At 41.9% G+C, this 26,311-nt stretch overlaps 1 protein-coding gene across 2 annotated transcripts in view; it reads right to left on the reverse strand.

Moving 5' to 3' along the window:
* Positions 1–25,161, reverse strand: part of exoc6 (exocyst complex component 6) — a 54,752-nt gene extending 29,591 nt beyond the window's left edge. The window contains exons 1-11 of one of the 2 annotated variants that reach the window (XM_034708530.1): positions 24,929–25,161; positions 12,433–12,604; positions 8,005–8,052; positions 7,819–7,909; positions 5,394–5,439; positions 4,118–4,171; positions 3,848–3,998; positions 3,598–3,750; positions 2,442–2,510; positions 1,139–1,222; positions 234–280 (exon numbers count right to left, since the gene is read on the reverse strand). In XM_034708530.1, the coding sequence (XP_034564421.1) occupies positions 234–280; positions 1,139–1,222; positions 2,442–2,510; positions 3,598–3,750; positions 3,848–3,998; positions 4,118–4,171; positions 5,394–5,439; positions 7,819–7,909; positions 8,005–8,052; positions 12,433–12,604; positions 24,929–25,026 (1,013 nt within the window). In that variant the 5' untranslated portion in view covers positions 25,027–25,161. The remainder of the gene's footprint in view (positions 1–233; positions 281–1,138; positions 1,223–2,441; positions 2,511–3,597; positions 3,751–3,847; positions 3,999–4,117; positions 4,172–5,393; positions 5,440–7,818; positions 7,910–8,004; positions 8,053–12,432; positions 12,605–24,928) is intronic. The other variant, XM_034708529.1, reaches the window with a different exon arrangement.
* Between the last annotated feature and the right edge of the window lie 1,150 nt (positions 25,162–26,311).

Raw genomic sequence — 26,311 nt, forward strand, 5'->3', positions numbered from 1 at the left:
TGACTATTACTAACAGCAGCATATTGGCTGGCGTCACAGCCATACTACAACGTATACCAGCGTGCTTCAGTGTGCTCTTAACTTATACAACACTTACCTGTAACTTATGGGACGTACGCCAGCGTACATGCCAATTTTTTTATACGCCGGAATACGCTGGCTAATCGTCATGGTGTGACAGGGCCATATCTTTATGTAAGCTGACAGGAGAGAAAATGAGAGCGCCTCCTTACCCGACAATCTGGTTGAAGTATCTTCTGTAGCCTTCCACTGTCTCGTGCTGAAAGTATGCAGACATAAACACATATGTTATAAATAAATACACAAAAGCAGGAGTCTGGTTCTTTGAATGTTCTTACAGGTAGACGTTATGGACAACAGTATTTGGACGCCTGACCGTTACACCAACAGGGACTGTGATGACATTGTATTCATATACTTTAATATGGAGTTCTTCCCCATCTGCTGCTCTAACAGCTTCCACTCTTTTTGAAGTCTTTCCACAGAGGCATAGAGGCAGTTTCAGGGCTGGTTATGAACCAGTGCTCAATTGAGAACCAAGGCAAAGCAGTGGTTGGTCGAGGAAACAAGCTGCCTCCTTGCAATTTGGTCCTTGCAGGGGATCCAAAAGTAGTCGAGTGGGTGTAAAAACAAACTGGTGCCGAGTTAGTTCGCAAGTTGAACCAGCCTGGAACTACAACCCGGTTTGCGTTAGTAGAAAAGGGGTATCTGTGGGAACAGGTGCCCGTTCATTCTGTAGAGCGTTTATGAGCTCAAGCTCTGCTGTTGGACCAGAAGGTCTGGCTCACAATCTCTAATCCAGTTCATCCCAAAGGTGCTGGATGAGGTTGAGGTCAGGGCTCAAACCAGGTCTTTACAGTCCGTGCTTTGTGCACTCAGACATGTTGTGGTAGAAAAGGGCTTTCCCCAAACTGTGGACTCAAAGTTGGAGGCAGAGCATCTTCCAAAATGTCTTGGTGTGCTGAAGCATTAAGATCGTCTTCGCTGGAGATAAGAGGCTTGCGTGAAACACCTGAATTCAATCACTCACAGGTGTTTTGTCCATATAGTGTGCGTTTCACTTCAGTGCTACAGAAATCAGTCATTGACAGTAACTCCATCAGTTTAACTTGCTCACCATGTTGGACTGTGGCTGCAGCACCAGCCGGGCCTGTTTCTTCCTCTGCTTCCTGTAGTAGTTCTCAAATGTTTCCCGGTCTCCCTGCAGACACAGAGGAGATCACCAGACTTCAGTTACTCACACAAAGATTATCGACAGGGATGAAAAATCACAGCAGAGAAAATGTGATCTATGTTAAAAAATGTAACCTGAATTTTTTTTTTATTAAAGTGATAAGTGGAAACATTGTTCTAATGAATGTGTGCGTATTGTGCCCGACGCAGGACGAGCTAACAGGAGCAGTTTTTCTTAAAGGAGCGGTGTATCTAATATTCACAACAAAGCTGAGAGAAGCCAATGAAAGTGAAATTAAAGAAGAAATATAGAAAGGAGAGGTCTTCAGTGCAGAGCTTATATGTGTTATAAAGTTAATATCATCCTCATTATTCATCTCTTGCAGATACATATTGGGTAAAGGCGTAGATTTGTTCATTTTATTTGTGCCAAAATTCAAAAACTTCTCACGGACCATAAAATGTAAAGATTATATCGTAGGAGTGATGAGGAAATGCTCTTTTTATATGGTCTAATGTCCGTAGTTAACAATAATCTCAGCACATATAGGGGAGTATTTCAGCTGAACTCGTTGATACTGTTGTGTAAAGCAGGGGTTCCCAAACTTCTCAGCCCACGACCCCCAAAATATAGGTGACAAAAATATAAGACTTGTGACACCAACTGTCCCTCAAAGTGGTTAAATGTTGCTTCATACTTCTAAATTAGTTTACCTACATGCACATGTGGTTGTGTTTCCTGTGCTGGTGTTTATTAACCTGCTGCTACTGATCCTTTTGTTAATTAACTGTTAGCTAACCCTAACCCTAACTTTAGGAGTCATCTGGCAACAAAGAAAGGCAGAAAACTAATGAAATGTACTTATTTGCAGGGTTCTATTTCAAATGTAACTGTTTGTGTCTATATTTTTTACAATAATGGGTAAAATAAGCAACTTTAGATCACTTTAAGATCTGGAAGACACCCATTGGTGTCCGCAACCCGCCTGGGGGTCCAGACCCACACTTTGGGAACCCTTGGTGTAAAGTAATGTTAAATTCTTAAACACAGATATTTCTCTGTGTGGATGCAACATTTAATTCCACAGTAGCCAGGCTTTGAAACAAAATGCACCCCATCTTTGACTTTTACCTCAACCTGAGTCCTTAAACATGTCAGTAAACCTTCAAGTTTCTGTGGTTCAGTGATCACTGGAAAGATAATCAATGTGTGTGAGTGTGTGAGATGGAGACGACAGGACACTTACCAGTACTGTGTATATGTGTAAACACCTGTAGACAGGTGAGAAGTCCACCAGGTCCTGAGCTGTTAGGACCTGTCAGACAAAGGAGAAGAAACATCAACAGGTTCATTCAGCAGTGATGAACAAAACAAGCACAGAAAACAAACAGAACAATAAAGACTACGAATGAAGCATCAATGTTTGATTACTGATAATGTAACATGACCAAAGGATTCAAACTATTTAGAATCAACCATACAACAAAGTCCTGAACACTCTTAGTCTGAGGACACAAATGAACCCAGTTTAAGGGAAAAAAGAGAAAGGAACGCATAACCTTCTCCTGATGTGTGTAGCTCCTAAACACCTGATGGTAAAAAGGCCCACAATTATAACTGACCTAAATCGTTAAAGGTGTATTATTACCCTGCTCTCTTACTGATCCTCAGGTCATGTGAGAAGCTTTATTCTGATTGGTCAAAACCCCTTGACAACGGTTATTAACTTTCACTAACATGAACAACACCAGAGACAAACTGATCACACGTCATGTCAAATCAATCCACTGACAAGAGTTCAGACACATTTAGCTTCTGCTTGTTGACACCATAGAACGTAAGGTGAGGTAAAACCGTTAGCTTTCGTTAGCACCAAAACAATGTGGCTAAAACATTAGCTTCAGTTAGCATGCTAAATCAGCAGGCTAACAGACATTTTCATATTGAATCCTGTCCATCAATATGATAAAGGAGTGGAGCAGGTGAGAGAAACTTTAGGTTAGTGATCTCTACAAAGAAAGTTAAACCATGAGCGGTGGTGATGATAGCAGCAGGGTTCAAAGTTGTGACATTAGTTTCTTTTTAAAGGTGTGTGAACCACAGAGCTCAGAGAAGAAGGAGAGCTGAATGAGGACAGTTTCATGTTCAATCCACCGCAACAGGCAGAGAAGAATCTATCACCATGGAACGATCACTGACGAGGAATCACTGGGACTAAAACTGTAAACATAAATCATTTAAATCAATGAAATAATCTTAATCAAGGTAGCAGCCGGGTAATAAGCGGGATAATGTATGATTAGCAGGTAGGTATGGGAAATAGTATCCTGACAGGGTGAGACAAGACCCCGACGTGAAGCTATATGCGATCACTTGTCACAATACACACAGTGTTTCCTCACCTCTTCATCCCCTTCCTCGTCTCCTGAGTCCTCCTCCATCATGAGGCCGTTATGAGTGTGTGTCCGCCCGTTGAGCGAGTACACAGGCTTGGTGTAGTGGCCTGAAGTGGCCTGCTTGGCTACTGCGCTGTTAAAGGTCCTGTGCTGCTGCGCCTAAAGGGACACACAACAGATGAACACACAGATCAATGAGCTGATGAAGACCTCATCACAGCCGTTTCGGGATTCAGTAGAAACCCAGAACCTGTACCTGTCTCATGGCGGTCTCTCCAACCTTGTCGGAGTGTTTTCTGATGCTTTCCAAGAAGTCTTTGAGGTCTGACATGGAGATCTCCTTGATCTCCTCCCTGAGTCTGGGCAGGTTTTCAGCCATGATTTGGCAGAACCTGTAGTGACTCACCCTGCAGAGAACACATGATAGGACCACTTTAGAGAGTCTGCTCTGACTGTCGAGAGTCAAGCTTCACATTTTCCTCCACCTCTTAGTGTTCCTTGAGGAACCTGGATGGTAAAAGCTTACCTGGGAATGTAGACCTTCTCCAACTGCTCCATGGTTTTCAGGGCAGCATAGTATCTGCAAAGACAAATAATGTAGCTCTTGTTAGGGTGCAAGTTGTTCACCTTCAAATGAAACTGACCAATCATCTGCATCTTAAGGCCTAAAGAGGCGATTCGAGAGAAAGGTGTCCTGGATGTCTGATACCTTACATGCAGTACTGTGGGATATCTTACTCTTAGTGCCTGTTCAGCCATCTGAGTTCTACAGATTCTGAGGTCTTTCATAGTGTGCACACAACACCAGGGTTCAGCCTGGGGTCAGTGTACTGAGCTCCCATCATTAGGCTGATAGGCAGGCTGCGAAGGGATCTAATTGGTCGGTCAGTGAGTGTAAAATGTGTTGTATACACATGAACAGAAGACAGCCTCATAAACTGTACAGTGAAAAGGTTTGTCAGAGTGCAGAGCACCAGGATGGAGGACACAATGGCTGCAAGTGGCAGGACATTGAAGGGAATGTGACCTGGGCACCAGCACATACAGTACAGATAAAAATATGCCGTTTGGACATACATAGCCATTCTAATTTATAGGATGTGTATAGACCATGTCATTAGTCAGCATGGTCTAATTGCCTTGGATTGGCTGTGGGCTGTGAAAGAGCCGCAGAGAGGCGGCCTTGTTGTGAACAAGGGCACACTGAGGGTCAATTGTCCTGCCAGTGAATGGCCGCTTCCTTTGGTACACAGTAATGAACAAGAAAGGGTCATTATTTTCCTGTTCAAAGTGAACCCCCCTCTCCACTTCATACAGACAGGCATGTCATTTACTGCCAAACATGAAGTTCATGGGGTAAAAATGAAGTTCAATCAAACTTGCACAGCAGTGGGTGAGCCAGGCGGTCGAAGACGTGCGTCATGACTACGGAGGATTTCGTAGATTGATTAAAAATGGAAACAGTTCAGTCCAAAGTTTCAGGGACACTTTTGTTTACGCTGAAAGCTCTTAGTTCACCTCTGACCAAAGCCAGCGTCACAATATTTAACCAATATGAACTCATGGAGGTACTTTTGTTTGTTTGCGTCATGTTTATACGTATCAGGATGTGTGCATGATTGATTTTTTGTTGTTTGGGATGGGAGACAGCAAAGATTCTACTGATGCAGAACATGCTTTTGCACAAAAGAAGGTACAGTAGTTGGTGTACGTAGATATAGAGTTGCATTCTGGTATCTTGGTAAATCACATTTGCACCAGCCAGACTTCCAACTTCAGGAATCTTGTACTGAAATAGTTACCTTTTGGATTCCAGCTGCTCCTTTAGTTTGCTGTACATTTCAAGCACTGCAAAGGAAGAGAAGACAATGAGTAACCAGCAACAGTACACCATGTTCTCTCACTTTTTTAAAGTTATATTTTTGGCCCTTTTGCCTTTATTTCATAGGACAGCTGAAGAGAGACAGGAAATATGAGGAGTAGAGAGCGGGGGAAGACATGCAGGAAATGGTGGACCGGCCGGGAATCGAACCAACAAGCCCTGCGACGAGGACTGTAGCCTCTGTATGTGGGGCGCTTAGACCGCTAGGCCACCGTCGCCACACTTTTTCCTTTCTGAAAATAAGTTATTTGCACACGCAAAATAATACCCTGCCCATGGGCTTGGAGAGGAGACAGACCTCTACTAGACGCAGTGGTAGTGTCATCACTGCTGCTGTATACTGTATGGTGCTTTGAGTGCTTTAGTGTCATTAACCAAACAGCTGTTACTCATCTGAAACTCAGCTTCCCATGGTTATATTAAATCACTTTTATAAGTGCAGTGTATGAGAGAATGTGGTGGCAGTAATTAGCAACAAATTTAGTGTAACTTTGATTTGAAAACATGGTTAAATATGCATCAAATTATGTCAATAAATATGTCTCTATTTAACAGACTGATCAGAATCAGCTGTTTTGGCTAAGCAGTGTCCCCCTTTCATTTAAGCAGACTATCTCAGCACTATCAGAGAAACATAAGACAGAAAAGATTAGGAAAACAGCTTTCATGATCATTGATGAAATCACACAAGTTTTATGTCCACTTCCTGAATGCGTGCAGGGCACACCGATGTTTTCCTCCAAGGTTATGAATCTCTTTTAACCCATTTAGACCAGACGCATCATATACGCGTATTTACCTTTAAGGCCAGATGGGATATATACACGGTTATAAGACCGGATGCAACGTGTAGGTCATTTCAGACGGTGTCATCATTTTCAAGAGATGTGACTAATGAAATGCACTGTGATTCGCTGAAATACACATGACGGGGATGACGTGCATGTTTTGGGAGTTTTTTTTTCAAAGACATGTGACCAATGAAATGCGCTTGCAGGAAAAAATATTTTGTAATCATTTTAATTTATATTTTTAATATTTTTGTTGTTAGATGATTTTTTTGAAAATGTTTAATGCACATAAGAGCAAAGTAATGATGTTCCCATTAAAGCCCAATTTCTAAACTATCAAATGGTTTTCATTTCATGTTTCTATCTGCTCCAGAGGCTGAGATATAAAGGTTTTAGTGAAATTTGACAACTCAGATTTTTTTCCAGAAAATCTTCAGGTTTTCAGAGGTTGTGTACAATTTATGCTTAGGTTTTTAAAGGTGTTTTTAGCAGGCGTTTTAGGTCTTAATGGGTTAAAAACACATTTTTATCGATGTGCTTTTACAGGAGACGTCACCTGAGCCTGTTTTCATCCAGAGGGTTGTTTTTTTTTTTTTTTTTCAACTTTATTTATAATTTTTTCTTATTTTTGAACAAGTAAGTAAGTAGACCCAACAACCGGAAGGTTGTAAAACAAGACAGGAAAATCACAAATAAAAGTAAAAAATATATAATAATAATAATAATAATGATAATAATTAATAAATAGAATACAATAAAATATATTTAAAAAAAATAATGAATTCATTTAAAAAAAAAAAAAACATTATCCATAATAACAGACAAGTCTGTATGGAGACAAGAGATTCACGTGCAAATTATGTATACCACTCCTGAGTTTTTTATTCTTTTTAAAGCAGCATCACTGGCAAGATTCTATGATTTATTATTTGTTTTCATATATTTTCAATTCTTATACTTTTTATTTTATATTTCAGAATTTTGATTGTTTTAGTGTCCTTTTATTTGTCTTCCTCACATTTCTCTTCTATTGTCTTTTTTTCTTTCTTATTTGTAAAGCACTTTGTAACCCTGTTTTGAAAAGTGCCATATAAATAAATATTATTATTATTATCAGTATTATTCCTCCAAGGTTATGTTTGTCTTTTAAATCTCTTTTAGAAACACATTTTTATCAAAGTGCTTTTACAGGAGTCCTCACCTGACCGTGTTTTAATCCAGAGGGCTTTATTCTTTTTTAAGGAAGTATCACTGGCAGGATTTTGTTATTTTATCATTTGTTTTTATATTTTTACATTTTTTATTTCAGATTTTCAATTGTTTTATTTCCTTTTATTTTTCTTCCTCACATTTCTCTTTTATTGTCTTTTGTTTCTGTCTGATTTTTCAAGCACTTTGTTTTAAAAAGTGCAATAAAATAAAGATATATGAGTGTATGTAAACATGTTACATACAGGTGCAGGTACTGTCTCCAGAAGCACCCTGAGGTTATTCAGGTGAACATCTCATTAGCATCAGAGCTAAAAGTGATCAACAGAGCCGCCGTGATCGTACCTGGGATACAGAGCTGCAGCTTCTCCACAGTGGTGGCCATGTTCCTCTGCTGGATGCGGCAGCGGATCACCTCCTCTGTCTGAGCTGTCACCTGAGAGAACACACAACGCAAAGTGACCATGAGAGGCTGGTGAGGTCGACACCCTGAGATTACAAGTTAAAGGACAGATCTCGTCTGCAGCTCACCTCTCGTCCAGCCTCCTGTAGTCTTCGGTTAGTGTCTGTCACCTGACTCTGAAACACAGACATCAGATTAACTGCACAGCTTCAGGATTCATACAGAGACAGGTTACAGTAAAGAAGTAAGGATATATCACCAGACCGTAAAACATCGGTACAAATAAGGATGGATTAAAATCGATTCAACAAAATTTGTATTGTGATATTATTTTTAAACAGCAGAAGGTGTTATCTGCATTTCACTCCGCTTGTTAAACATCATTAAGTCTCTTGCGCTGCTCTGTCGTCACTCGCTGAGTTGAGCGTAACAGACATGGCAGCAGCAGGTGAAGACCGAGCGGGTCAGGATGCACCTTTGTGTTTACAGTCTGAGGTACGGCAGCATTTTGTTTTTCCCTGATATTCCTGAAGAAAAACATGTCAATTCACAGCCAGAAGCATGAGCTGCTGTTTAGTTTATTTAAAGAGATGTACCTCATTTGTTTGAATATTTCATACTTTCATTTGGGAATCATTCACTTTCCATTTCTCTGTAATTGTTCTGAAATTTTCCAACAAGGTATTTTTCAACACTCATTTTGAGTTTGTTTGCAAGGTGCTGAAAAAAAATGTGCAGTGGTTTTATTTGAGTTACAACACACCTTAAAAATGAAAAAGGATTACTTTGTTTATAAAGAAATATAAGAGAAGCTATATTGCAACTGTCCATATCTGAGAATTGAAATAAAATAATGGTTATCTAAATCTTGAGATCAATCCAGTTTTCTTAAAAAACTTGAAAGAATCGTATTGCGAACCAAAAATGGGTATTTGAATCGAATCATGGGTTGAGTGTATCCTTACATCCCTAATTTATGGTCAAAGCATATGCCTCTGAGATTTAACAAACTATTTAATCAATGGATCAAACTGTGGCAAACGTTCCTTTCCATCATCCTGCTGCTACATATAGAACAAGATCTGTATCACATAACTCTTTTTGACCAACGCAAACCGGGTTGTATTTCGGGGCTGGTGCTCGCGCTGGTTCGGAGCTGGTTGAAGTCGAAATCAGCGTGGCACCCGTTTGTTGGTTCACGAGTCCATTCAAGCCCGTGGAAGAGGCACGTCATGACGTCAGATTTACGTGACCGCTTTTCCCAGCAGCGCCAGCTCGAACTTTCCCTCACAACAACAACGATGGCGGACAACGGTAGTTTGTCTCCTCGGCCGACCACTGCTTTGCCTTGGAATCCATTAGTCTCTTTATTTTTTTTTCGATGCAGGACAATGGCCGAACACGTTTGGTTTGTGTTTTTGATCACATCAAACTTCAGGAGGTTTAACTTGTCATGAAGGTTAAAAAAACACTTGTGGAGATATGAAAACGTTGGTGAAGGTTCAGCATGCTGTCACATGTCTATCTGTCCCTCTCCTCTCTGTCTGCTCCCCCTCTTCATGCCCTCTCTTTTCCCTCTCTACCTCCCTCACTGCAGCTGCTCAGCCTTGAAATCAGCTCATTGTCCATGAAGGGGTCGGGACAAAAGCAGGCAAATTCAGATTAACCAGGCAGCAGGGACCTGAACCCATCATTGGTGCACTGGGCCTTTCATGGGGTTTAATGGCTTGTGACAGGCTCTTTCTCACAGATTCAGTGACAAACTTCTCGATTCTGGATGAGGATTTTTGAACTCTCGGCTCTTGTCACACGGCTGAGAGCCATGACCCAAATGACCAGTCGGCTTTTTGATGACAACCCTTTCAACAGGGACGCTTCCAAACGAGCAGGACCAACTACATAAGCATCGTCTCTTCTTTAACTGAGCAGCAACACAGGGCGACTCCCCGAGAGCAGAGACACTGATGTTGTGAAATCCTGTGTCTCTCAAAGGATGCAGGACGATCAAGTCCTCTAGAGAAGGCTCCCTGCATCACTGACAGTGCTGCTGTGCAAACAACAAATCTGTTTCCTCACCGCCTGCTCTTGTTCATAGTCTCCCACGTAGATTTCATTTTAATAATCAAAGCTGCACACTTGATATCGGTGAATAAACTCACGCAGTCACAGATAGATGCTGCATGGAAGGTAACTTTTGGAACTGGAGTATGATGAATGTGGGAAGTTTTACACCACACTGAGAAGATGATTTAAAGATGTCAAACTGAAAAATGTGTCCATCAAAGTTCTCACACTTCAGTAGCTTCTGTTTTCTGTTTTACTGCTAAGTTTAGAGAGGGTAATACACCAACAGGCGATACACCATGGTCAATATTGTGAGTTTTTATGCATTTTTCTTTGAGTGATCTCAGAGTAGTGTGCGTGTGCTTCCTGGAGGATCAGAGAGATGCACGACTGCTGTGAAGTCTCTCCTCACCTTCTGATATGGTTCCTTTGGATGCTTTGTGCAGCTTGTTGCTTCTGCACTCTCTTAAGGCTGGTTTATACTTCTGTGTTGACCCTACTTCTGTGTGGAAGACACGCACATGAGCACTACATACTTGTGCGTTGATGTGTCCGTGTCGTGCAGCAATACTCTGCTGAAACGCTTGAGGGCAGTGGGGTCTCTCTGATAGTCGGGTCGCCTGCTTCAGGCCTGCTATGTTCTATGTTTACTTTTTTACAGCAATTCAGAGCGTGTTATGTTCATCTACAGCTGATACATGTTGCTGTTTATCATACAGACATGATTACAGTGAAGAATAGAGAGGACACGTCGGTGGAGATTAAATGTACAGAAATCCAGGAAGTGCTGTAAATGCAGGAGAGACAATGCGGCTGAGCGGACCAATTACAGTCTGCGTCGATTCAACGTGTAGTTAGATTTTGGAGGAGGTGCACATTTGCTACGTGCATAGGCCTCTGCATAGGTATGGGAACTACGCAGACTAGGGTTGGGACATTGTTTTCGAATGTTTCAATGTTCGTTCACTTTGTAAAAATTGAAGAGTTAATGCGAACATTTTCTTATTTTAAAAGAACAATTTCTCATTGTTTTCATCGGTGCCTTGTTGTGATACTGTATAACCCGACCCGGACCCTTAGGTCAGCAGGTGGAGGTCTTTTAAATGTACCCAGAGTCAGATCAAAGCCTGGTGAAGGAGCCTTCGGCTACTGTGGTCCTTTTCATTGGAACAAACTACCTGCTGACGTCAGGTCCATCACTACTGTCTCTACTTTAAAAAAAACAACTCAAATAATCTTCCTTTTCCAAAGTGTATGAATGATATAATGACTGTTGTGTCTTGCTCTCTGTCAATTGCTATTTGCCGTGTTTGAATGTAAGTTGGGTGTATCAATTGTTTGTCTATGTTTTTATTGTTTTTTTTTAAATGTTTTAATGTTTTTTAATTCTCCGCGTATAGCACAATGAGCTTACATGTAATGAAATGTGCTTTATAAATAAAATTGCTATTGCTATTCCTGCCAGACGGCGGCTATGGAGCGTATGAAAGCTGTTTGCTAGCCACATTCAGTAACAGAAGAAGAAGAATGCTAACTGCATTAAAGAGCAAAAGAAGAAGAACAAAACATTAGTGACAGTTGCAGTGATTTTCTCTGTTTCTGAATCTCACACTACGACACACGTATTTCCAGAGACTGAGCAAGGCTGTGAAATGTAAACACACGCCACGCAGCGTCACAGACACACCGACATAAAGATCGAGACAAATGCTGTCAGTGCCCACTACTAGCAGCACCTCATCCTGCTGCTGGTTAACCTGACTGCCACACAAACGGGACATTAAAGGGGACAGGTGTGTGTGTCGAAATAATCGCAGAATAGATGCCAATGATTATGGATTCAATTAAGCCTCCCCACTCCAGGCTCAACTGCTGGGATCAACTTAATGTAAAACTTTCACCTAAAAGATTAAAAAATATTTAAATATATATAATATAAGATCTTGAAAAAAGGTGTTAAACACACCAGAGTTATTTTTACGTGTTTCTATCGTTCATTATTTTCAAATGTGATTGTTTTCTTTATAATAACAAGATTTATAATAACAAGATTTGATCTTCAAAAAGAACGTATCCAAAATAAAATCTGGAAAAGGGCGAGCCGTCTGATCATCACAGTCCTCATATATTCAGACCAATACTGTTGCTAGTGTTTTGTTTGATATCTTATAAAATTATAGTGGAAAAAAAGACATGCTGCATCATGGATAATTCACTAAAGGTGTAAAAAACATGCTCTAATCATTTCTGAAACATGTTCATATTTAAGGTAATTAACCTTCTCCATTTCTATGTAACATTTGTGGAGTGACTTTTAAACATAAACTAGCCCTTCAGTGGTGTAATAAATTCTTTCATTAAAAAAAAAGTCCCTCTTGAACATTCATTTCTGGAGTTCATGGTCACTTTAGTTCTAGTTTCAGCAGACCACATTTCTTGTTCACAGCCTCCTCTGGTCGCTGTAGTCCTCTTCATACTAATCTCTCTCTTACCATCAGTTTTTCGGCGTCAGCTCGGACTTTGAGGAGCTCCGTGATGGCGTCCACAAAACCTTGGTGGTGAAAATTGCACATCTTCTCAATCTCGCGGTCATGGTTCCTTATCCTGGCGTCCAGCTTTTCCATGAAGCGTTTGTGGGCGTTGGGCTGGTCATCGTAAATGGACCTGATACGAACAAACACGGAGAGAAAACAGAGGGTCAAAGAAAGGGAGAGGAAGGAGGGAAGAAGAAGGTGAAGGTCGTAAGTTTTTGTTCATGAGCATCCTGAAGTCACTGATGCATCTGCACGAACACACTGAAAGAATTCATCATTTGAGCATCTCCGTGTCATCGCAGGGTTGGGAGTGTGTGTCATTTAACACTTCTGTATAAAGAAAGGAGTAAAGATTCATATTCAAACATATCTAACACACCGGAACAGATTATTTACATGTCACACATCTGATCTGTGTGCTTCACAACAGCCCTGCAGAAAAGAAGAGAATCAACACGACGGTGAGAGCGGTGAGGCCGAGATGACCAGCTGTTTGCACATCACCGCAAAGAACCCTGCCATGAATCACGACTGGTCATCCAACACAAACACACAGACACAAAGACATCCTGTCATCATATCCTGGCCCAGCTTCAACAGGCACAGATGGCCGTGTATACTGTATGCATTCGAGAGTGTGTGTGTGTGTGTGTGTGTGTGTGTGTGTGTGTGTGTGTGTGTGTGTGTGTGTGTGTGTGTGTGTGTGTGTTTGGGAGAGATTAAGATGGAGACAGGAAGACAGAAATATGGAGTGATTAACTAGTTGTTTAAGCTCATCGTTCATATTTTGGGGCCTGACCGCCTCTTAATAGCTGCTGCCACAATGCTGTACTGCTCTACTACCAGGATGTAAACCAACACAGGTGACAGGTGGTAGCACGACGCAGTTTGGCAATATGTTGATCCAGAAAGTAGAGATAGACTTGTATGTAGGCTGTGGGTTTGGGTAAACTGATGTAAAACCAGTCCACTGGAGAAATGCGTAACCGCTGCAGTCCATGGAGCAAGACCGCCGGACAGCTGGAATCATGGGACCCAGGTTTTCCCACATTACTGAATCAAGGATTCTCCTCCTCCTCTCCTCATCCATGTTGTCTTTCTGGCCCTCTGAAAACCTCTGACCTGTTGACTCCAGGCCTGGCTCCGCTCATCATGACGGTTTGTTGTTGTAGTTAAGTGAAATACTATCTGGTGATAACACAGAGTCTTTTATTCTGAAAATTAACCAGATGTTTTCATTTTGTTTTGGTGCCTGACTTCCTGTCCTGCTCCATCTGCTCTGTTGAGATTGATACGTCGTGCTCCAGCATCCGGCAAAAATAGAAGTCTTGTTTATCTGATCTGGAGGACTCCGACCTGCTGGATCAGAGACACTCAGGAACGCAACGAAGCAGATCCAGTGGAAGTTAACACATTGACTAGAATAGAAACCTATCAGATCTGGTGACATGACGGATTGGAGACGGATCTGGTGGAATTTGGCCGTGTGTTTTCAGAACGCAGCACGGAACCGGACCGCCAGACAGCTGGAGTCATGTGACTGAGGTTTTTCTGCTGTAATTATTGAACTGATGAATATCCTTCTCCTCTCCTCACCATGTTGTCTTTATGGTCCTCTGAAAACCTCTGACCTGTTGAATCCAGGCCTCCAAGTCTTGTGTATCTGATCCAGAGGGCTCCAACCTGCCGGATCTGAGACGCAGACGGAACACAGCGGAGCGGATCCAGAGGAAGTTAACACAGTGACTAGAATAGATACCTATCAGATGCAGTGCCGTGACAGACCGGACACGGATCTGGTGGAATTTGGCCGTGACTATATTTTTTCAAGCAGCTGCTCCAGATAACAATCCAGCATATCCATATCCAGCATTTCCCACACACTGACGAGTCCGGGGAGGTCCCCTGGGTATATTTTCTGACCATTTCTACTGTTTTTTTTTGTCGTTGAAATATCTGTAAGCTACAAGATCGTCATCCAGAAACAATAAACTAGACAACCTCTCATCCCTTCCTGCCCTCTGTGAGTGATAACCTGCAGCTCCTGACACATGCTCTGCTGCAGCTGTTCAGAGAGAGAAAGAGAGAGAGTTCCAACAGTACAACAGTAGTTAAGGATTGATGCAACATGCTATGTCACTAATGAGCCTTGTCCACATGCGAACCACTTGATGTGACAATATGAAGTGAATCAATCCCCGACATAAGCCATGTTATTGGGCATCTTTATAAAATGCATTGCTGATGAGAAGTGTCAAAAGATCAGACACTTGCATGTGAGAAAAAGGTAGAGACTACACTATTATTGGACACCTCAACTGCTTTATACCATTTAAATATTCCTGATTCTCAGTTTCATTATGCAAACAGTTAAATGAGATTCTGTTCAAAGTTGTGATGGGATGGCAAAGACTGCATGGTCAACTGTTTGCTGCTAAATCTCCTCAGGTTCAAAATCAATGGTTCTGTTTCCCTCCTCTGGTAATAAGAGCAGCATCAGTGAGATCACAGGGGCAGTGTACTTCCTGCAGCTCGTGTGTTACAGGCGCCATCATGTGGTCGTCAGAGGATCAGTGTTCAGTGAAGTTTGTCCTTCCTCACCTCTCAGTTTTTCTCCCATTAGATGCTGCCAGTCACCTTAGTCTTCCCCAGCACTCTGTATTCTTTATCAGTGGTCTTATCCAGTTAATTTACTAACTAATAGCTTAATGTTTATGTCTATTAAAAAATACACACAAAAAGCAAAGATGAATAATATACAGTTCAGGAAGAGGCAGAAAACCCAGAGAGCTTATTTGAAGCCTCCACCCAAAACAATGTTCTAATATCACTAATCAATTAAAAATACTAAATTGACACATAAAGATAACAGTTGAAACTAAAAATAAAATAACACAAAAATATACAAAATGAACAGTTAATATAAAGTTATTACATCAGTAGAATTCAAAAGTACAACATATGAATATGATGTGTACCTGTCTATGAGTATGTGGTTGAACATAATGAGTATAATTCAATAACAGTGGTTAAATATTTTTCCAGGCATCTTTTTTTTTTAACATTTTACAGACAGATTTTAGCCACATTGGAATAAATATTCCAGAGTTTGGTGACCCTGAAACGTATCGAGAATTGACTTCTATAAAGTTTGACGAGTTGAGTAAGAACCTGTGGACCTGTGAATTTAATTTGAAGTAAGACTTGAAGTGATCAGGGATATTCCCTTTATGTTGTATTTTATACAAAAAAAACATATTTGAGAGGTATTGATGTCAAATGTATAACAATGTATTTTAAAGCTACTGTAAGGAGTATCTAACTGGTCATGAAACAGATTGAAATGAACAATGATGCCTCTGTATGACCTATAAAAGCAAACAAGGCCATCGGCTATCAGCTTGATGATGTCTATGTTGTTGTTTTTTAAGCCTTGAAACTCTGTGAGGGGTTAGGTATTCTACCTGACAAGATCAGCTTAGTACTGACAAGATCCTGGCTGCTGCAGAAATCACTGAATAAATATATTTCAGGAACAAGCCCTCACTGTAAAAGATAAACGAAGCTAACAACAGATTATTCAGTTATGAGCAATGACCTGAGATTAAAAACATGAGTCATCGGTTTTTAGTAATGTTGGCTTTTGCGATCAGATCCTGGAAATGATGCGATGACACTGTGCTGACACACTTTATGATGTTGACTCACCCACGACTGTTAGAGGCTTATATTTTCTAGCTCTTCCCCGGTCTGCTCAGAACTGAAGAAGCCATTCGGAGGAGAGGTGAACAGCTTCAAGAAGTTCTACCAAGTCCACTTGCCTCACGGATCAAGCTTTGAATTACCATGACCTGGATAACTGAGAACTTTCACAGACTTACTCATCAACTGCCCTAACTTCAGCTGGAGTAACAGCTCCATCTAGTGTCAGAGGAGTGAAGTGCTGCATTCATAAATGATTACAAATGTTTATAACTTATGTATCTATATAAAATATACCGATAGTAGCAATTGGTAATGGTTTGATTATGATGTCTATGACATTAATCTTAATTATATATAAGATAAAATATCAATAACCTTTATAACTCTGCAATAATAATAATCATTTATTTGAATTCAGTCTCAGCAGATGTGTGTCTAACATGAGTCTGGTCCTGCTGGAGGTTTCTGCCTGTTAAAGGAAGTTTGTCCTTGCCACTGTAACTTGCTAAATGCTGCAAAGTGCTCTGCTCATGGTGGATTAAGATGAGATCAGACTGAGTCCTGTCTGTAAGATGGGACTGGATCTTATCCTGTCTTGATGTTGGGTCTTTGATAACACAGAGTGTTTATTAACTAGATGTTTTCATTTTATTCTGCTCTATTGAGATTGATGCATCGTGCTCCGGCATCCGGCAGAAATAGAAAAGTCTTGCGTATCTGATCCGGCAGGTCGGAGCCCTGCAGCTCAGATAAGCCCTCTGCGAGCCCTTTGGATCAGATACTCAAGACTTCTATTCGCAGCCAGAACGCAACTGAGCAGATCCAGTGGAAGTTAACACATAGACTAGAATAGAAACCTATCAGATCTGGTGCTGTGATGTATCGGAGACGGACCAGAAACGGATCTGGTGGAATTTGGCCTTTAGAGTGCTGTGGTTTGGCAGTAGATTCATCTGGGAAATGGAGACAAAGCTGCACGTAGGCTGTGTCTGATTAGTCAACTGGAGCAATGAGTAACCAGCACAGGCATGCGGACGTTTACCTGCAAGGAGGACTGAAAGCTGGTGGTGCCCCCTCTTTACTTCAAGTTCCAGGTTTGTATTCCTCTCATGTTTTTCACCTCCTTGGCTCTCCTGCATGCACACAAAGCCCTCTCACATACATTTAGTCAATACTTCTCAGGAACCCAGGATCAATACAAGACTCTGCAGAGGATGCCTACAGAGTCATATTCATGTACAGATATGTGTTCCAGAGCTCTAACCAAAACTATTAGGCGGTTCAGTGCACTGCTGGTGGATTTTTTTTTACATGTAGGAGTACTTTAAATGTGTTATAATAACAAAGCGCTGAAAACAAGACTGAAGTCCAATATTTCCATCGTGCTACAGTCAAACATTAAACCACCAACACTAAAGGAAACAGGCCGTACAGAATAGATAGATAACAGATAAACGAGGCTCCATCTGTATCCAACAATATCTATCACTATTCATCTTCATCTGTCTGCATACCCTTAAGACTATATTCACATGAATCAAACAGTCAGAGATAAATGTGAAGAATCATACAGAGTCTTTGTCTGGAGACTTTCGAGCAGGACTCTCCATTACTGGAATAAACGTTCATGAAATGTACTCAGAGAGGTGCGTGAAGCTTCAGGTCAGCTTATCCTTTTACACATGTCTCACAGACACTGCACAGAGTTTGGTTAATGTGGCACAGAGAAAATGGTGCTGCTGTTATATAATTTATCATAAGAATGTTGAGATGCCTAAGAAGCTGCTTTTAAGGTTTTTAAGACCTTAAATGTGATATTTCAGTGATGCCAAGTCTGTATTAAAATCATGTTTTCTCTAGGGATAGGACATGATTTTTAAACACTCTCATATGTGTTCACTTATCTCATTTTATTTTATTATTTCAAGTACAATTTTTCATCGTTTTTACCAGTGCCTGGTTGTAATACGGTATTCAAGCCAGACGGTGGCTATAGAGCGTCTTAAAGCTGTTAACCGCATTAGCAAACAGAAGAAGAGGAAGGCTAACTGCATTAAATAGCAAAAAGAAGAAGAAAAGATTAGTGACAGTCGCTGTGATTTTCTCTGTTTGGGAATCTCACACTACAACCATAGACTGTATAAAATATGGACGCAAGTATCCGTGACGTCACCCATCTGTTCCTGAGCGCTGTTTTGAAGCCAATTGACGGCGGCAGCCATATTGGAAATGCAAAACTCAACCAGGCAGAGTGTGAAGTAAAGGGGTGGAGTTTGAGCCTCTTAGCTAACAGCTATGTTCCGACCGGAAGTCAAGTCGGTCATGTCCTTATTTGGGCAAAACTGGTAATCTTAATATCTACTGAACTGTCGCGTTAGAAGAAATTCACCCCCCGTACAGTGTGTGCCGAGAACCAAGCCGTTTTTTGAACCAGGCTGTAAACATGTTTATTAATGCTGCAAAGATCGTCTTTTTCCCATTCATGTGTATGTGGTTTCCTGTGTTTCTGCAGCCAGCCTCAAGCGGATTCTCGATGTATTGCAGTTTATAACACTTCCGCATGGGCTTCATAGTTTGAGACCGTAGGTTGCCGCTTGACTACTACACATGTATTTCCAGAGACTGAGCATAGCTGTAAAATGTAAAACACACGCCACGCCGCGTCACAGAAGCACCGACATAAAGATCAAGACGGACACTGTCAGTACCCGCTACTAGCAGCACGTCGTCCTGCTGCTGGTTAATGTGACTGCCACACAAACGGGCTGTCAATGGGACAGGTGTGTGTTTGTGTGTGTGGGGGGGGTTGATTATTCAAATAATCGTCGAAAAGATGCCAACGATTATTGAAAAGTATTTTGGCTTGAAATGCCCATCCCTATTATTATTAAAAATCCCAATATATTTACCTCGGCTTCTAGCTTCTTATTCATATGGATATATGTTTGGTTTTTTTGAGGAGGAGGGGGGGGCGTTGATCTTTACGAATAATTATTGAATAGATGCCAGTGATTATTGAACAGTACCTTGGGTTGAAATGCCCATCCTTATCATTCTCCCATGCAGCGTTCAGTCCCTGGACTAATCCTGTTCTCTCTATACAAGCATTGTCTGAGTAATCAGTTCAGTGTATCCTATATCACTGTTCTGCAACAACTATGGCAGCATATCCCATATTTCCATACATGCATTTTTAAAAGAACTAGTTACTGACACGATGTACTCAACAGTATCTTTCTCAATGCTACGGTTATATTCACTGATCAGAGGAGTCTTACTTTACATCAGAACTGAAGGGTTTACACGAGTACCTCCTCAGTCTGTCTCCATCAAACCGGACCAATGACCCCATGAGGTGACCGGAGGTGTCATAATGGGATTAGTGGACACAAACAGACGACCTTCAGCAACCTTGACGTACAGAAAGCAGCTGCATGTCAAGACTTTCTGCTCATGGTAAGGTTCCTTTGTTTAAACTGATAAGAGAGTGTATTTGTTTCCTTACCAGGAAAAAGATGATGATGATGATGTCAGGGAGTTACAAATGAAATCCATCCTTTATAGCACAGTCTGATTTCCAATCACAGTAACTTTCGGTTTAATTTGATCTCTTATTTTGTTCAGTTTCCCTGACAGTCCCTCACACAGCCAAACCCTGCCTTCTGATACCTGTAGAGATCCACAGATCCACCAGCTGGAGACATTTTTGTTTAACAAATGAGCTGCTGCTTTCCCTACACAAATGTTCATTCATATTTCTACAGAGCTTGGCAGAAGGGTTTGAAGTCAGCTCAGCTGCTAAGGGACAAGTGGAAGATGTCATCCACTTAGTGCTGGGCGATAATTCGATAAACATAATTATCGCAATATAATTTTTCTCGATATAAATATAAAACATGTATATAAATAAACATGTAATTACACCCCCCGGCCACTTAAAATGGAGGGGGGGTGGTGCTAGTGAGCCTTAAACACTAGTTGCCACCCAACATTTGACTGAAGAAGAAGACGGCATTGAACAGCCAATCATGTTGCAGGGTGAGAGGTAGGCAGGGCTTAAAACGTTCGGAGCGGAATGTAAACACAGCTGAGACGAGGGACAGCAAGTGGTTAGTCTGACACTGACAGAGACAACTTCTGCTGTGCATCTCCAACACGTTTAATGTCCACCGTGACCGTAGGACACCTGAACACTGAATAACCGTGATGCATTCACTGCACTGTTAGAAACAACAACACTCCGCCTGTAACCCTTAGTAATCTTAAAGGAGGGAGCACAACTCAAAACAGTACTCTCCTGGGGCACTGGTGGCCTAGCGGTCTAAGCGCCCCACATACAGAGGCTACAGTCCTCGTCGCAGGGGTTGCCGGTTCGATTCCCGGCCGGTCGACCATTTCCTGCATGTCTTCCCCCGCTCTCTACTCCCCACATTTCCTGTCTCTCTTCAGCTGTACTATATAATAAAGGCAAAAAGGACAAAAATATAATTAAAAAAACAAACAAAAACAAAACAGTACTCTCCTAAACTGATACACAGAATACAATTTGATGTATTTGTTTTCAATGTAAATCAAATTATTGAAATAACCTCGACCTGAGAAAAATAAGAATGTACAAACTAAAACTTCACAAAAATCTAATTTTACATTTTAAGACCTGCTTCCTGTTAGCACCTTCAGAAATGATTCAAGAAGTTCATCAGAAAACTAAATCCAGATACAAACTAACAAACTGTCTTCAACTTTCACTCAGAAGCAAAAATCTGACTTTACATTTAAATGAAATAATGATTTGACATTTATCATGATAATTATTGATATCGACTAACATGACATTTTTTATCGTGATAACATATTTTTCAATATCGCCCTGCCCTACATCCACTAACCCCCAATTTACACAGGGAGCATGTGCGCCACGTTCTGTCAGCAGCACAGCTTTGCTCTGTCTAATGGCGAGCGCCCTGCTACACAGGATGCGTGTTTGAAGCGTAGCGGAGTCCTGAGGAAATGCTACATTCAAATTCATGCTAGTTTTCTGTGGCTACAAGGCCTAGCTTTAAGCCTGACACGTGCTGGGCGCAGGCTCTGTCGAAAATAGACTTGACGCATACTTCTACCTAGCGGCACGGGGCACGCTCTAGAGACGGAGCTGAGACACAGTGGCACTCCCTGTGTAAACATGAGCATTGACTAGAATAGGAATGTATCGGCTGTGCAGTGCACGGTGCTGACGTAACGTGACGCGGCGCATCCTGTACAAATTGGGCGTCACTCTTTAAATGTCTATTTCTCTATATAACAATCACCTCAAATATAAAGATTAAACTTCTTTTGATCCCTGGAATTTACAAAATAGCTCTAACGTTGACAGAATTTTTCTTGAACAGAACCAAAACCCAAAGAGTGTTCAATAATGAGTCTGTAACAGAGAGATGATGCTCATCATTGTACCTGAAAGCTTCTCTGTGTGTATAAAGACTAGACTCTGTGGACATGCAAACCGGACGTGCTCACATCCATACAGCCAAATAAAGATCAGCCTCCATGGCACCATGAGAGGTTCCTCTTTCATGTCATTAATAATTGAAACCAGGTGGTAAAGCTGAAACTAATAAGTCACTATCTTCCTGCTTTCTGCTGGGAGAGCCGGACGAGAGCGTCCTCTGAGTGCTGCTGAAAGGAATCATAGTGTTTCTTCTGTATCACAGTCCAACTCACTCCTGAACTGATGTTACATCACAACACTGGAAATCTTTGTGTGAAATAAAGATAATCTGATGCAGAGCTTCAGTGAAATGCAGACCTAAGTGTTGGATTTTGTAGTGACAAGATGTGCAGACGTTTCCTCACACTGTGTGACCATGAAACTCTGTATGGTTACAGGGGAAATGACACAACGAGACAGCTGCTGCAATCCAGAAGAGGAACGTTCTGGATGTTAAACATTCACTCTTCTGTGTTGAATATCCAACATTTAATCAACCTTATGATGCCAAATGTGCCACAGACACTTAGCTCTACAAATAATTAAGTAGTATTGTATGAATTGATGTAATGAGAAGTAGTAGTTTTAGCTGTTTATTATTATTCTTTGTGTAAACGCAAAAATAATCAAACGACAGAGAGAGAGAAAAATCTGATCTGACTCTATGAAACAGGCTCAGGTGTGTCAGTAAACATGTTTGTGATTACACAAGCCCTCACAGCAGGGACTGAAGACTGAACATCAATGAGTGCAGAGCTTTCATGCAGAGTATGATCAGGTTTTTCACTATACTGGTTTTGTCTTTTATGAGTAAACAAACCTTACAAGCAGATATCCTTATTTTAGAAACTTGGATGTGCAGAATGATTTGAACAAGAGCACTGCACCATGAACACTGGGTAACTTCCAAAAAAAAACCCGTTCCATGTCCGGTCCGTCTCTGATCAGCCACAGCACCTGATCTGATCTGATTTCTATTCTATTCAATGTGTTAACTTCCACTGGATCCACTCCGTTACGTTCCAATTGTCTCTGATCCAGCAGGTCGGAGTCCTCCGGATCAGATACACAAGACTTCTATTTTTGCCGGATGCTGGAGCACGACGCATCAATCTCAACAGAGCAGATGGAGCGGGACAGGAAGTCAGGTTTCACCAAAACAAAATGAAAACATCCGGTTAATTTTCAGAATCAAACACTCTGTGTTATCACCAGATCGTATTTCACTTAACTACAACAACAAACCGTCATGATGAGCGGAGCCAGGCCTGGAGTCAACAGGTCAGAGGTTTTCAGAGGACCAGAAAGACAACATGGCTGAGGAGAGGAGGAGGAGAATCCTTGATTCAGTAATTTCAGCAGGTAAACCTCAGTCACATGACTCCAGCTGTCCGGAGGTCCTGCCCCGTGCTGCGTTCTGAAAACGCAACCGGTGGGTGTTGACGGACGAGAGAGCACAGAGCCGGACCGCAGCGGATTGGAGATGAACCGGACATTGTTAGGAAGATCTGCTGACTGTCACATTTTAACAAGTTCAACAGCATAAAACAATCTGAACATGAAAACCAGGAGCAAGCTGACAGAGTTCAGAGTTGTTAGCCTCAGGGCTTCATTCACCTGGTATTCCTGGTATGCAAAACAACCGCCGCCTGCAGGCACGTCTACAGGACAGGTGTGTGTGCAGAGTGAAGACACTCAGCTGAGGACAGGTGTGTGTGTGTGCAGGGTGGAGACAGCTGAGGACAGGTGTGTGACACTCACTGAGGACAGGTGTGTGTGTGTGCAGAGTGGAGACAGCTGAGGACAGGTGTGTGTGTTTAGAGTGAAGACACTCACTGAGGACAGGTGTGTGTGTGTGTGTGCAGAGTGGAGACACTCACTGAGGACAGATGTGTGTGTGCAGGGTGAAGACACTCACTGAGGACAGATGTGTGTGCAGGGTGGAGACAGGTGTGTGTGCAGAGTGGAGACACTCACTGAGGACAGGTGTGTGTGTGCAGAGTGGAGACACTCACTGAGGACAGATGTGTGTGTGCAGGGTGGAGACAGGTAAGGACAGGTGTGTGTGCAGAGTGAAGACACTAACTGAGGACAGATGTGTGTGTGCAGGGTGGAGACAGGTGAGGACAGGTGTGTGTGCAGAGTGGAGACACTCACTGAGGACAGGTGTGTGTGTGCAGGGTGGAGACATGTGAGGACAGGTGTGTGTGCAGAGTGGAGACACTCACTGAGGACAGGTGTGTGTGTGCAGGGTGGAGACAGGTGAGGACAGGTGTGTGTGTAGGGTAGAGACAGGTGAGGACAGGTGTGTGTGAAGTGTGGAGACAGGTGAGGACAGGTGTGTGTGCAGAGTGGAGACACTCACCGAGGAAAGGTGTGTGTGTGCAGAGTGAAGACACTCACTGAGGACAGATGTGTGTGTGCAGAGTGGAGACACTCACTGAGGACAGGTGTGTGCAGGGTGGAGACAGGTGAGGACAGGTGTGTGTGCAGGGTGGAGACAGGTGAGGACAGGTGTGTGTGCAGGGTGGAGACAGGTGAGGACAGGGGTGTGTGCAGGGTGGAGACAGGTGAGGACAGGTGTGTGTGCAGGGTGGAGACAGGTGAGGACAGGTGTGTGTGTGTGTGTAGGGTAGAAACAGGTGCACAGTAGCTCCTGTAGCCTCTCATTATAAAGTCCTCGTCCTGGCCTTGGGCAGCAGCTATCAAACATTAACGATGCAGGGTGTATGAGGCAGTTGGCTCAGGCATTTGGACTTCCTATTTCTGGCCAGCTCTTTGGAAACCACAACACGACACCAGGGGCTCGACATGACGCACCACACGGTGTTATAACGGGATGACAGGAGGCTCATTTCCATGTTTACGCTGCTAAAACACCGAGCAGATATTGTTAGCATGGTTAGCTGACATCAGCTGTGTAATGATTACAAGATGTGAGGTCCGACAGCCACACCCACAGAGGATGTTTAGGTCACATTTGACAGGTCATCAGCCGACCATCAAAAACACAGAGCCCGGAAAACCCTCTGAAACCATGTTTTCCCTGATCTGCATTGAAGGCACAGATCCAGTGGTCACTGTCGGCCTGTTAGCTGAGCTCCTCAGCCTCACACAGCCTGACGCTGCTAACGCTAGCCCACCGGTGGAGAGGGGAGCTAAAGCTAGCCTGTGAACAAAGGTCTGATAATGGAGGAGATGCGAACACAAACACACACATTATAATTATCACAAGCTTTACAAAGACACGTATGTTCTTACCGGAGAGTGGGGCCGACACAAGCCGTGTCCGTGCTCTCTATTTCCTGTAAGATCCGTTCGTGCTCCGTTATACACTCCAGGGTTTCATTCTCCGCCATGATTGTTGTGTGTGTGTGTGTGTGTGTGTGTGTGTGTGTGTGTGTGTGTGTGTGTGTGTGTGTGTTTGCGCGCGTGTTTGCGCGCGCGTGTGAGTGTGTTATGGCTGTGACTGCAGCTACAGCAGAGTGCAGGTCAGTGTGAGGTCTGGCCGGTAGGGGGCGCACCATCGTTGCACTGCAGTCAGTATCAGCAGCATGACTGAATATTTTATACTATATATTTATTTTTTAGCCCAGGACTGTATTATTATTTTAATCATTGCTTTAACACTTATTTTTCTTATTAAATTATTTATTTATGTATTTAATTCGGTGTATGTATTTAAAAGGTGCTATATAAATAAAGTTGAGTTGAGTTAAATCAAAGATTAAGACTTTTTTATTTGCCACTGCCTTCCAATTTTAGCTTATTTTAACTCACTTTAAATGCAAATTTAAATTTTATTCTTAATATATTTCTAACTTTCCTTTTCTTTTCTAGGTTTCATTATATTTGTCATTTTAGTTGTGCTCTTTTGTGCATGTCTGAATGTTTCCAATGCTTTTAATGTTTTAATGTAAAGCACATTGAGTTGCCTTCATGTATTAAATGCACTATACAAATAAAGTTTCCTTGCCTTGCCTTGCCTTGCCTGGCCTTGAGTTGTATACACACTAATGCAAATATACGCTGTTGGCCTATATTTCTGTAACACCTCTTCTCTCTTTTCATGAACTTTAAAATGTAGTCCACAACAACCCAGCAACTACACTTAGAATAATGACATTGGTTATTATGTTTTTCATGAAAGCAGATAATTACAAGGCCTCTATTCATGAATTAATATGTATCTATTACCTCTGCTAAATTGAATTTAGTGCTACATCTTTCTTCTATAAAAAGACATGTTTTTATTTGCATCCTTACTAAAATCAAACACAGATTTTCTTCAATACTTCATCTATGATTGAGGACGTTATGTTATCAACCGGAACATACAGATTTGCCAAATCTTTCAAATATCAAGTGTTTTTAGTAAAGTCTAATAAAAATGCATACACACCACATAAACATAAAATGGATCTGTTGTCTTGGTTGCTGACATTTCTAAATGTGCATAAGCATGAGACAAGATTAGAGTGTCTCACTTTAAAAGGAAGAACTCCGAAGCCATACTTATTGGCACCCCCCACCAGGTCCAATCATCCTCCATAACCACCATCACCTTTTCTGGACAATCCATCCCCATTTCATCCGCTGTCACCAACCTCAGTGTGAGACTGGACCCTCACCTAACTTTTGAGA

This window comes from Notolabrus celidotus, chromosome 18 (assembly GCF_009762535.1).
Source record: "Notolabrus celidotus isolate fNotCel1 chromosome 18, fNotCel1.pri, whole genome shotgun sequence".
Lineage (NCBI taxonomy): Eukaryota > Metazoa > Chordata > Actinopteri > Labriformes > Labridae > Notolabrus > Notolabrus celidotus.